At 37.9% G+C, this 12,929-nt stretch overlaps 1 protein-coding gene across 1 annotated transcript in view; it reads right to left on the bottom strand.

Annotated features, from left to right (window-relative positions):
* Positions 1-374: 374 nt before the first annotated feature.
* The window catches only part of MYRFL (myelin regulatory factor like), a 41,680-nt gene continuing 29,125 nt past the window's right edge, over positions 375-12,929 (bottom strand). Inside the window, exons 20-25 of the mRNA XM_072851110.1 lie at positions 8,858-8,932; positions 5,945-6,032; positions 5,614-5,688; positions 3,395-3,503; positions 716-790; positions 375-622 (exon numbers count right to left, since the gene is read on the bottom strand). Coding sequence (XP_072707211.1) covers positions 536-622; positions 716-790; positions 3,395-3,503; positions 5,614-5,688; positions 5,945-6,032; positions 8,858-8,932 — 509 coding nt within the window. The 3' untranslated portion in view covers positions 375-535. The remainder of the gene's footprint in view (positions 623-715; positions 791-3,394; positions 3,504-5,613; positions 5,689-5,944; positions 6,033-8,857; positions 8,933-12,929) is intronic.

The raw sequence follows: 12,929 nt of genomic DNA, 5'->3' as shown, positions 1-12,929 counted from the left end.
CTTATTTTAGAGGGCATTTGCACAGTGCTATGTTTCTCTCTCGAAGTTTTGTTTGGTTGTGGTTTTGCTAGGAAAAAAATAGCTTTATATATAAATAAAGGGCAGCTGATACTAAGAGAAGGTAAATGCCTGTAGGACAGAAGCAGGTCTCCTGACTGCAAATAACATTTTATTGTCTTACTATCTTCTGAGGACTGGAGTGTATCCCAGCTCAGCAGAGCTTCTACCCATTTGCTCTTGTCTGCTATACGTACAACATCATATAACTTCACTATGATCAATGGGATTATTTATTTACACATCATAGACTCCATTGCCTCACGTCCTTTTAGAAACAGTTCCTGGAAATGCAGAGCTACGGTCGTTGCAAACACTTTATTTTTCTCCTTTTTTAATTTAAAAGTGAAACAAACAAGAAAGCGCCATACAACTCAGCAAGAGGTTTAAAAAAAAATCCAGGGCCCTTCACAAGTCTTTTTTTCATATCAAAAGCTTCATTGTCTTCTCCCCAAAGAACAGAACAATCAGCAACATTTTAGTTACACTGGCGATAAAAATAGAAGTAGTAATCAGTAAAAAACATTCCAGCAAAATAAGGATCTGTCGAGCAGCCTGCAAAACCCTGCAGAAGAAAAATAAAGGAGATTCATATAGGATCTTCTCTCAGTTCGAATGCTATTTGTCTTTTGCTGTGTTGCCATTTGAAAAGGCTTACCGGTGCAGCTACACGGAAATAGTATGCACTGTCATAAAATTTAGCTACAGGGAGAGTCCAAATATGCTGACGTCCCTAGATGAGAAATGAGAGAGATTAGATAACCTTATTTCACATTAAATTGGAGAGAAGGTTAGGATCTGGAAACATTTCACTGACAAATGCAGTGCAAAGTAATTATGATAACAAGACTTGATAGCTATAGTCAGAGTATTTAAAGACAAAGTGCTGACTTTAAACCCTGCAAATGTGGGTCTGCTCTGATCAGCTCTGCCCAGGAACTGACAGACATCTGGCTCCCAGGAACACTCAGCTGGCTCTGAATAACTGAACTCCCTCTCTAGTTTTCCAAGCAAATCCCACAATAAATAGGGATTGTTCCTGATGTGCCAGGTGGCCCGAGAGCTTTAAGGTGTAATAGTAGCAAATGGCAATTCTGCTGATTTTGAAACAGCAACTTTAGTAGTCCTCAGAAGGCAGTGAAAGTTCCTCTATATATTCTAAAGATAAGAGAAGCATCTTCACTCAGTATTTCAAAAACAGACGCAGGCAAGATTTCATGCTATTTCTGATTGCAGTGTCCTGCCATGTACAAATGAAAAAATATGTTTCGTATCTGAAATGTTTATGCTACATTGAATAAAATAAAATTAAATCCTCACCTCTTTTTAACCTAATGATCCATGGTAACTATTATTTCATGAGTTTCTAGTGTCTCAACTCCTTCATCTTTCCCTCCACCCTTCACTTTCTGGCACATTGTCTCTGTTGGAGATGATATGTTCACATGATACAACTTATGTGAGACTGCTGAGTCCAAATTATTGGTTTCCTGCCCTTTGGTAGGGAATAAGCCTTCCAGTCCCTAGGAAAATCCTCTTGAAAAAAAACTTCTTCAACTAGGCAGCATTTCTATTCTGAGTCACATCAAGCCTGAATGCTCACTGCTGCTGGAGGCTAGTTAGCTTTAGTCTTTTGATGTGGATTTCAGGTTGACACAGGAAATCTCCTTGACCAGTTCTGGCAGTAAGCTTCAAGCATATTTCTGCATTGCAAAACTCTTTGGGTCTGACTTAATTTCAATTCTGTTGGAATTACAGCAGACAGGTCAAAACTTGGACAATTTTTGCGTTCTGATGGCTTTGCAGCAGTTGCAAAGAAGACTGTAACTTTTTGAAAAGTTGATCAGAAAGTCAGCTTAAGGGTGGGGGTATCCCAACTGCTCTAATTTTACAAACCCCCAAAAAAGTCATTTAAAATCAGTTAAGAACATATCATGTATGGCACCATAGATCAGAAATCTAAAGAAGACTCTGAAATGACTTCCAACTGCAGGGAGGTTTCTCCTACAATGTGTTCAGAACTGCTACTATCCTTGCTTCTGCCTTTCCTACTATTTTAGCCAGAATAAACTTTTCCAAGCAATGTGGACAAATCAAGGCCTTGAAAGAGTCTTCTATTTCCAGCTAATTTGAAGGGAGTTTAAGGCCTTCATCAATTTACTGGAGATGATCAAAAGTTTGCAAGATCCAGTCTCTAAATATTTTTTTACTGGGAAAAGCTAACATGTTTTAACAGCTTTTATTCCATTGAGGCAATCCAGAGAACGACACGTAAACAACTCTTGCTTTTACAGTGAAGAACTTTTCCTAGAGAGATTTATTGGTAAACTCCTGTTTACATAGAAATAAAGGGGAATACTACCATTATCTCCAGTGAATTCAAGACTTAAAAACTAGAATTCATGACCCACAAGACAATAATGGAAACAGTAGAGTAGATGAGAGTTTGGAGGACTATCTCCTAAGGCCCTGGGTGAAAAGTACTCCTATTTCTGAAGTATCTCTGGAGATATATAGAGTTATAGTGGTGAGTTAGGCTGAAGTAGACTCAAAACTGTCCTTGTAGAGAGTCACTAGATAGATTTTTATAAAATTCAGCAGAAAACTGACTCCTACAAAAAGGTTGCATCTCATTATGGTCATGCCAAAGCCAGCTATGGCTGGCAGACTCAAAGTACCATTTGAATTTCTACTACCTTAATCAAGATCAGAATTTTGCAGCCATTAATTTTATAAGTCGTTTTCTAATGGACTATTTCTTTTTCACAAGTGCCCATAAATACACTATTAACATGCCAGGGTAGCTGGCATGAGCTACCCTCCTTTCCACACTCTGGAGCCGAAGATCTTAATGGTCTCTTTTATCTCTTCATTCATTCCTTACAAACAGTGGTGTATAAGGCTATTCAGCAGAACTAGGTATTAGAACAAGTTTTTTCCACTTTCATATCTCCCTCTACTCCAGAATGCATCCACACAGTGTTGCTTGAATCAAGAGTCATTTGAAGGATCGTCTGACGATCCCGAAGTAAGACGATCAAATGACGTCTTACTTATGAGACTCTGATGCTTTTACGAAAAGCAAACAGAGCTAATAGAAGGGAACACCATTCTGGAGAGCAAGGCGAGATTAAAGCTAATCACAAATTATTTCAGCACTGTATGGCTTCAACTGCCAAAACTATCAGAAAAATGAACACTTTTTTCCTACATAAAGCCCAATTTTATTTTCAGTTTTGAACAGTACATTTAATGCGAGAGATGAAAAAAGAGTCATGTGCTGGGCAGTATATAAAAATGATCCCCACAAGCCAGAGTATTGCTGCAAAAATCTTACCTGTGTGGTTTCTAGGAAATCCTTCCTACTGTTTTGGCTTGAAGAATAATGGGAGCAATAATTTCCAAATATGACTTTGCAGAGAAATATAATTAATGGTTCTGTGGTGCTTCAAGAAACAGAGAAAAATAAGGATCTATCCAATTGTTCTTAAATAGGAGAATCATATATATAAATACAAAATACATACAAGGCAAAAAAATCTGAAGAATTGAATTGTGGAGTAATAAAGCAGAGGAGCTTACTTCACTGGCTGATGTGAAGGAGATAAACCTAAGCCACCAACCTCTAATCTTGTCCCATTCCCCCTGACGAATGGAGGGTGTTTTGCATTTGGAAACCTGGGTGATCTTTACAGTTGTTAAGATAAATCTAGAAATGTACTCTAAACTTCCTCAAACCTCAAGCATATTCATACCAGAAGCTATTCTATATGACTTTTTATACAAATTAATGGTCATGACATGCTTGAGTTGCATGGCTAACATCATGCATAGACATAACATACCTGTGCCAGAGGGTACCTGGGCATCAAAACATAACATCAATTTTATGGAAAACAGACCCATAATAAAACTTAAAACAGGGACCTATATAAATAACTCCCATTTGCTACTGTACACATGCAAATATATCATTAAAAAGAAGTAAAAAAATCCCAGACTTTGTCTGGGAACGCATAGGTAAACAGCATTTCATTCAGAATTCTTCAACAGCAAAGACCCTGTGGTCATATCTTCTCCAAACTATCCCTAGAGAGTTTCCAGCACTTCCTAGCTTACCAGGTGACTTTTCTAGGAAGAGTATAAACAAACAAAAATGCCTTGGAGATCCAAAGGAACTCCGATATGGCAATGGCTAGCAGAAAAAATGAAAGCAGAAGGTGGGGAAAGAGTGACATCAATATTTACAGTTTATGCTGCGGGGAACAATGAAGCACCCCCAGCAAAATGTGCTTTCACAACCTTAATGAGGTACTTAAGAAACATCAGTTTTAAAGCATATAATTCATATATGGCAGATTCTCTGTCCTACACAGGCTGTCAGTAGTGTGTGTTGGTTTCATTTGATTTTATTCAGCAGGCATAAAAGTTTTCCAAATTTTTGAAGTAGTTACAGTGTCTTACAACATTTCGACACAGCAATAATCCAAATATGTTTGGCTTTTCTTAAGTGTTTTGGGTTTTGTTAAGTTTGTGGCTTTGTTTAGTGAAAGTTTATAGCAAAGGTATATATTGAAAATCCCCCTCCCCCCAACTCACAAACTAATATCCAAAATAAATTCAGCACCTGCTACAGTGAAACTCTGAGTATGATGTATTAATCCCTATGTGGGAGGGTTGCATTACTAGTTTACAATGGCACACACTTAAAAGACCGATTTTCAGTTGCTGTAGAAAACAAGCAGGCACTTCAGGACTACTGTTATATTTCCTCTTATCTGAAAAAGGCGGATGTTTACAAGGATTATATTCAAGATCAAAAGACTGGACCTAAAGACCATAACTTCACAGAGCCCCTTCTTGGAGAGACTGGAGTGATGAAGTGTCATCAAGCAGAGCGTTTGGCAGCTGTTCTGGCTATTGCTGGCCTTTCTCAGAGAAGAACCCCAAAAGAAAGGACTTCGTTACTTCCAGAAGAACACAATGGAGCTAGACTTTGAGGAGAAAATATCTGCTGAGAGGAGTAAGTTTGCTGCTTATTCCCGCTGTAAGTCACAATTTTATGCATTACCAGAGGTTCCTGCACAAAAATCCCCTTTTACAATGCTTGGCACAACAGGCCAAAAAAGGTGTTCTCTGGAGTTATATATAGATATATGTGTATATAGATAGATAGATAGATAGATGTGTATATATATGTTCCTAATAATATTTCTCCACACCAAAAAAACTCAAATCCCTAGTCTACGGGCCACAATCCTGCTAATATATGCATACATGTCTGCTCAAATGATTATTAAACTGAACCTTAAGACTACTGTGTTTTAATATATGCATTAATGGGTGAAATTGTCACTGGGCTGAGAGCGGTATTGGGCCTATGCTACAGCAAAGGATCTACCCAAAGGTCTATATTAAGAACTTAGTTGTGCATAGATTTGTCCCACTCCTCTGAATAGGGCCAAATTAGTGTCACAATAGAAATTAGGCAAGAATTACTATTAAAAAAATGAACCACTGTCTTGTTATGTATGTATTATCTTCAACTGCACTTACTTTAGTTCCAGTGAGATTTCTACATCCATGGGTGTATATTTGTTAACAGGAATAACATAGCTGTAATTTCCAGACCTGAAAAAAAGGTGGCATTAATGCACCTTTAGTGCACATTAATGCACATTAATGCACTAATAAGATTTTGAGATAGGTAGTATCCTTGCAAAACCATGGAAATTGCATTTACATTTTAGAAGAAAAAATATGAAAAGGTAGAAAAAAATCCTGCACAGTAGAGGAAACAACTGTGAGAAGGAGCCAGCCAAGTAGCCATGCCACATTAGTGGTATTCTATTCCACCATAATAAAGCATAATAAAAAATTTACCTACCTGCACTGTAGATTTTTACTACAATAGAGATTGTCAATGCTTTGCTGGGTTTCCAAAATCTGTATGGAACTGATTGTTGTATCAATCCCTAAAAATTGAGAATCATGTTTTCTTCTTGATTATTTCAGAAATCTTAGATAAAAGCATAATAAAGTTGCAGCTATTATAGTGACATCTAATCCCTTGCTTGCCACTACAGGAGTTGCTACAGGTCTAAATTAGCGCTCAGTAAAAAGCCTTTGGTTGATTACCTTCATTCTGCCATTACAGGGGAGATAAGATCCTTGTTCATTTTACAAGGACAAATATCCTGGGCAGGTACCTAATATTGTAATATTTTATTTTTGGCAGACATTGAAGGCTATTTTGATGGTAGTCCAAGCAGGATACAAACGTGTCAATGTTCATTTTGATGTACTAGAAGCCACGCTCATGCAAGTAACCATTAATTTGAAAAATATTATCTTTGCTGAGAGAAATAATTTGGAATGCAACAAAACTTGTTTCTAATCCCATGTGCAGGGAAACTACCTAACTCTAATGAATATTATAATTCCTTCATAAAATGCTGCCTTTAACTTGCAAGAACTTAGAGTTTTGTAATATTCTACATATATGAATATCAGGAAATATGAATAAAAATATGCTCAGCTAACCAAAAATATATATGCACTTTGATCCTAAGTAAACTGTGGCAACAGGAACAACTAAAAATAGTGGTATCAGGATACTATATTGATATCTTCTTCTATATTGATGTCTTCTATTAATCACTTACATCCTGAACTTGGAGGAAGTTTACAGTCTAAGGAATGGGAGTATGGATTAAAACTCTACAAAAATTTGTATTTTAGAATTAGCTCAACATCCTATGTATAAACAGATGTATATACATTATATTTATACATATGCACATGTAAAATATGTTTCAGGGCAGCACGCAATGCAGTAGATATCTAGACACTAGTGACTGAAAAACTAGTTTCTGGGGAAAAAAATAACTTCAAACCATAGCTGGTGTACTGATTACCAGGAAAGATGAGGAAAGCAACTGGTTACCAGAGTGATTATGTCCTTAACCAGGCTGGATTAAGTTCCCCCATTTGCCACAGGCTTCCTGTGATACTTTGGGCCAGCACCTCTGTGCCATGCAGGTGTTCTCTAAGGTGGCCAGTTCTGGTGAGATGAAGAGTATAGCCACAATGGCATGGCTCCTCCCCAAGGCAGATTAACCCTGTGGAGAGTTAGGCAGGAAGAACCAGTGTGCTAACACAGCAGCACAGCTTCTGCTTCCACAGCTGGCCTAGCAATTGCTGCACTGAGCTTCATCCTGAAAAGCTTATTTCTTCTGGATATATCTACAGCATTCGATCAGTGCAGGTCCATAGTTAGGACCTGCAGCATCTCAGACCTCTAAACCAGCCCACTTCAGTCTGAACTGTGGAGGACCCTCAAACAGAAGGGGCCAAACAGGTTCAATCCCCCTGAGTGGACCTAGGCTCACATCGCCAATGGTTTGGGGAAGGCCCAGGTGTGGAGGGAGCGTGTGAGCCATCAGCAGATAGCCAGACTCCAGCTATTACCTACAGCATCAAGCTGCTGATTTTAAGTCCTGCAACGTGGTACAGAAAGCATAAGGAGGACCTGGTTCAGGAGGCCCAAGCCTGCTCTTCGTATTGCACTGTGAACAGTGGTTTTGTGTTTCTGTTCCTCTGTTCTACAGCAACAGTTCCCTACTTTGCAAAGAAGCTTGACGATTATAGGCTGACCTGTGTTCTGATTATAGAACATCTGTGTGGTAGTATATACTTAACTTTCAGCATGCAAATATCCACATGTATGCTGAAGTGACAGAGGGAAATTGAGCATGTTCGTCTCAAAGAACTAGCACAGATGAACATTTCCTTATGGCACAGCATCTCATTACAACATGTATCATAGTAATGCCACAGAGGCTCATTTCTGAGGTGTGTAGCCATGTAAAAAATCAGAAGGGGAATGATTTTGCCCAGATCATCCCACAGGGATTATACCCAAGCAACAAACAGAACCTGTGTTCTATTCCTCACATGGCCCTGGGCAGCAACCTCCTTTAAGTGCATGCCAGTGTATAGATATTTTATCATCCAAATATTGCCTAATCTTTAATCGAACATTTATAAAAAAAGGAAACCTTAAAACAGAGCATCCACATAAACAGAAAAGACAAGGCATAATCCTGCCCATATTGAACGAACGTCAGAGCATGCCATCATAACGTACGTAATCAGCAGATACTCATCTTCACAGAAAACAATCAGTATTTTCAGCGCAGACTGGCTCTGACAGCAGTGCACAGTCACTAAAAGGGGAGCCTGAAATCAAGCCAAATGACTTGTGTTGAAGAACTTCATTTCATCTCCACTCATGCAGGCAGTGTCAGGATCCTACGGTAGAGACGGCCCCTTTCAGCAGCTGATGTTTTTAATCCATGGGGTCAACTGGGCCAAACATCAAACACTTCCTTTACACTGTATCATGCATTTCCTGCACACAAATACCATACTCATATGCTTAAGCATTTTGCTGTATAAGGGTTAGCAGTGTTGAGCACCTTACAAGATTTCAGCCCCTGTCAAAGAAAATGTCACTTGTCATTCTATTGTATCTGAAGCGAAGTCTAAGAACTCTCTAGAGAGGGCAGCCAGAATGTCTATAAAAATCTAACGAAGATGTAAGAATAAATTGCAATGACAAGAAAATTATAGTGAATCACAGGTATTTAATAGATTCCTAAGTGCTAATTCTCTATAATGACCAGTTATAAATGAAACTTCTCTAAATTCCAGCAGCAGAATTCCAAGCCTAAAGGTAGCTCTTCAAAGTTATACAATCATACATTTCAACAGTTTTTTTAAAAAGAGTGGGACTTACAGTCATTTCCAAGATCAGGTTTTCCGTTAGATTTTTTGACTGGATCTCGTTCAGGTAACGTGTTACTTTTGTTTCCTGTGAAAGAATGTACGTACAAATGTCCCCAGGTTAGCCTTGCACAGTTGTAACAGCAAAATATGAATACAACACCCGAAGATGTTTTGTTAATTATCTCTTGGATAAAGGCATGCATAACCAACAAGATAAACCTTGAAAATACAAAGCCCCTCTATTCAGAAGAAGATATACACAGTCAAAAGAAGTTCGTAGATAACAAGAAACAAGCTTTTGAAATGCTACAGAATATCTAAAACATTTCAAAAATAGCCTAATAGAAAAGATTTCATCCCACACACAGAATATCACCAATTGTTATAACAGAGAGGCAAAGCGAAAGTCAACATCCAGTCAGGCACTTCAGCACAAATGTGATCATAAAGCCACATCTTCCTTATTAGTGAGAAAATGAATAAATAGGCATCTGCCACACAAACATAGGCCAGGGGAATAACTTAGCTTTTTGAATGTGAGTTGTAAGACACTGAGGACTGACCCAAGTGAGACACAGTACTTCAGAGAGTGGATGAGTCACCAAATTAAAGAAACTAATACACAGCTCTTACAACGTGATCACCATGTTCACTGATGTCACCTCTGTAATTTCAAATATTGAACTAGGCTGGAAATACAAGCTGATTATTTTTTTTTTTTAGTCTATTCATTTTCTCTTTAAAGATCTTCAAAAGATCTTTTGAATAGTCATCATACCGTACAACCTGGGGAAGGCAAAAGGCCCTTCAAGCCCATGGGAAATGGTTTAAAGCTGTTCCTATGCTTTTACACTAACTGCCAGCCAAGAATCTGTCCAGAGATATGTTACCAATAAACTGGCACTGAGAAATGTTGATCTTGCCTAAACTAACACACTTCATCAAATACTATTTCATCTGGGAAAAAACGGAATCATTTATTTCTAGATTACCAAAATGCTCCATTCCAAAGGAAGCATTCTGATTTCAAAATTACTGTTTAGAACAGAAATCACTGCTTCATTGTATAAAATTTTATTTTACCAAAGGAAGGCTCAAAATGCATTATTTCACTGAGATTGAAACAAGAAAGCTGGGTTGACCTTACTGTTTTATTATTCATTCCAGATTTTGGGTTTAATTTCAGTATTGGGAAATATGAAAATTCAGACTTTCCTCATGCTAGCAGGTGACTGAGAGCATGTAACAACATTAACAACTGGAATCTGAGGACCCAGAAGCAATGTAATACAAAATCATCTCTGGGATTTCCATCATTTTTGTGTTTTGATAGGAATCTGTGATACTGCTGCTAGTTATTCCTTGAATCCATTTTTTATTTACTTGCTCATCATACAGATTTGCCAGTTCTGACAACTTAGGTGGTAACTGTTGCATTTAGTAGTCATCTGCTGTCCCATTTCTTTACACTGTGGTCTGCTGCCACACACCTAGAAAAATAGCTACTGAACACATACAATTGGTTATACATGTACAGTAGGTCTTGAGGCAGAGCTAAAAAAGACCTATTCATTCTCTCATTCTTCCTTTTAATTTACAAACTAGTTGTCACATCTTCCTTTCACTTTCCCCTGTTTTCTCTTAATAGTCTAGATATGTTAGTAATGCATTAAATGTTCCCTGCCTTTTTACGTTTTCATTAACAGAGAACTATTCTGTAGGAAAACCTATATCCCCTGGTAAAGGTAAAAGATTGCTCACTGAAAGATGGATGTTCTCCCTGTAGATACAATACTTCAGCTGTGCAAGTGTTGGCAGGAATATTTATTACATACTCTGAATTACTAAACACTGAATACTGTGATTCTTTGACAGATGACGGAAGAAAGCATTAAGTGGGTATCAGAAATTTGTATAAAAACTAGGATGAAGACAGATTTACTTCACTAAGATTTCAACTATTTAAACTGAGTCAGTAACCAGTACAGAAAACTATTTTTACTTGGTTTTTTAGTCTTCATAAAATTACTATTTCATTGTCCTTTAAGCTGATGCAATCTAAATGAAATGTAGAAAACAGGACCCTGAAGTTATTTTTATTTGGAACTCAAGTTGCTAATTGAGAAGACCAAGAACCACCAAAAAACACTGTAGCAGCCTTCAATAAATTGCAGTAAACTTCCACTCTGTCACATACAGTAACTCTGAGGGCTTTCTCAAAGGCCTATGTGGGTTGTGGAGATCCAATTCAATAACAAATATAAAAGTACGAGCATGACCAGAATGTAATGAGGACAACCATTATCTTCAGATAAGATCCAGATAAACTCATCCAATAAATTTGGTACCCTTTTTTTTCCTCAAGCACCTTCTGGTTTTAATTCATGTGAGTTGTAATATTCTATAAGCAGTATGGAAAAAAACTGCTGATTATTTCTTTTGCCAGTACCTTGCTATGAATCCATTAACTACCATCTGAAGACAATAAATGAAAATGCATGAAGTTGACCAAAAACCAGTAGGAGCCCTCACCAAGCTTTTATTGTGAGGGGAGAGACACCAGGGAGAAACAACACTCTAAGAGAAAGTACAGACAGGCCCTGGTTATCAGTGACACTTGAACACGAAGGGGCGAGCAATGAGAACTAATGGCATGGAAGCAGAGAGCAGAAGAGGCCCAGATGCTGAAGGGTATTCAGGCTCCTCCTTTCCACTGAAATCAATAGGAGTTCGAAAGTCTAAATCCTTCAGAGAAACCAGTTCTTGAAGTATGAGGAAAAAGGCCACATTAACCTAGACTACATAAAGATGTGCTGAATTTTTGTTTAATAAATTTTCTCTTGCTTATGAATGCTTTTGTTCCTACTTCAACGCTCCTAACAGCCTTCTCCTCAACAAATCTGAGATGCAAGGGATTAGGATCTACACTGGACACACTCAGTAGTAGCCTGCACCCACAGAATTCAGGTATCGTGTGGTGGAACAGTAAAAGGTCTGTTAAATATGAACTCCTAAATTAGCATTTAATTCAACTGTAATGTCAAACAGTTTTATCTTTCCATGAATCAGACTAATCAGCTGATTCTAAAATATCCACTGTTTATCTTGATTATTCCCCATATTTAACTCTTAGTTTTTTGTTCTGAAAACATTTTCCTTTTCATTTATCTTGGCTACAGCTACATTAAGCAGCTTGTTGGTTTTCCTTCTGTTTGGATTTCATATTGACATTGTTACCTTCCGTCTGGGGATACATTCAGCTTCATTAAACTTGCACAGATCTGAAATCTTTCAGTAGCTTGTGTACTGTGCTAATTTTTCACTCTTGGATCCACACTTAATGCTATTTGGAGCATAAGACCTTGAGAAGGTAATGCTTTGTGTTTATTCTTATCTTCTCTTTCCACCTAACATCAAAAGCAGCCAGCTGGGGATAGAAGGTTTTCATATTTCATTTTCATCCGTCTACAGTTCCCTCATTTGTGAATGAGATTAATCTTTTTAATTAATCAACACTCTTTCAGGCTTCAGAGCAATACAAATCACTTAGGTATGACGTCCTGAAAGCACTCTCTTGAGCTATACCTGCCACAGGGCTTACTGCAGCACTAACCACAAGAATCACAAGGACCACTTACATGCAGCTTGTCTGGAGACAACAGCACTTTGCAGTATAAAGAATGGCCAGTGGGTGAATCCCACTGAAACAGTTCGTGTGGTAAGAGTGTCACAACAATTGGCAATGCCTGCCCTGGTAGACATTTGTACTTCAGAGGCTGAACTGCATTCGTCCCCAGGTTCACCTCAACTTGTCAACTGTGGTTGGTGCAAGAATTGTTCCCAAAGCCAAGAAAGGAAGAGTACGAATGCTGGGTTTAGTAATACTAACACTTGCTTCTAGACACTGACAATGCTAAGGTCTGGGAAAGAAAAATACAGATTCCAACAACTGCATATACCTTTATGTATAAAATCTTTCTTAAAAATATTATAAAAGTTGTAAACAATACATCTACTCATATATTACACACCTAACATCTGGCAGACAATATCTGAAAGAGAACTCATTCCAGTAAAAGTAA

This window comes from Ciconia boyciana, chromosome 1, assembly GCF_034638445.1.
Source record: "Ciconia boyciana chromosome 1, ASM3463844v1, whole genome shotgun sequence".
In the NCBI taxonomy this organism is placed as follows: domain Eukaryota; kingdom Metazoa; phylum Chordata; class Aves; order Ciconiiformes; family Ciconiidae; genus Ciconia; species Ciconia boyciana.
This window is presented reverse-complemented; position numbering and strand designations above follow the sequence as displayed.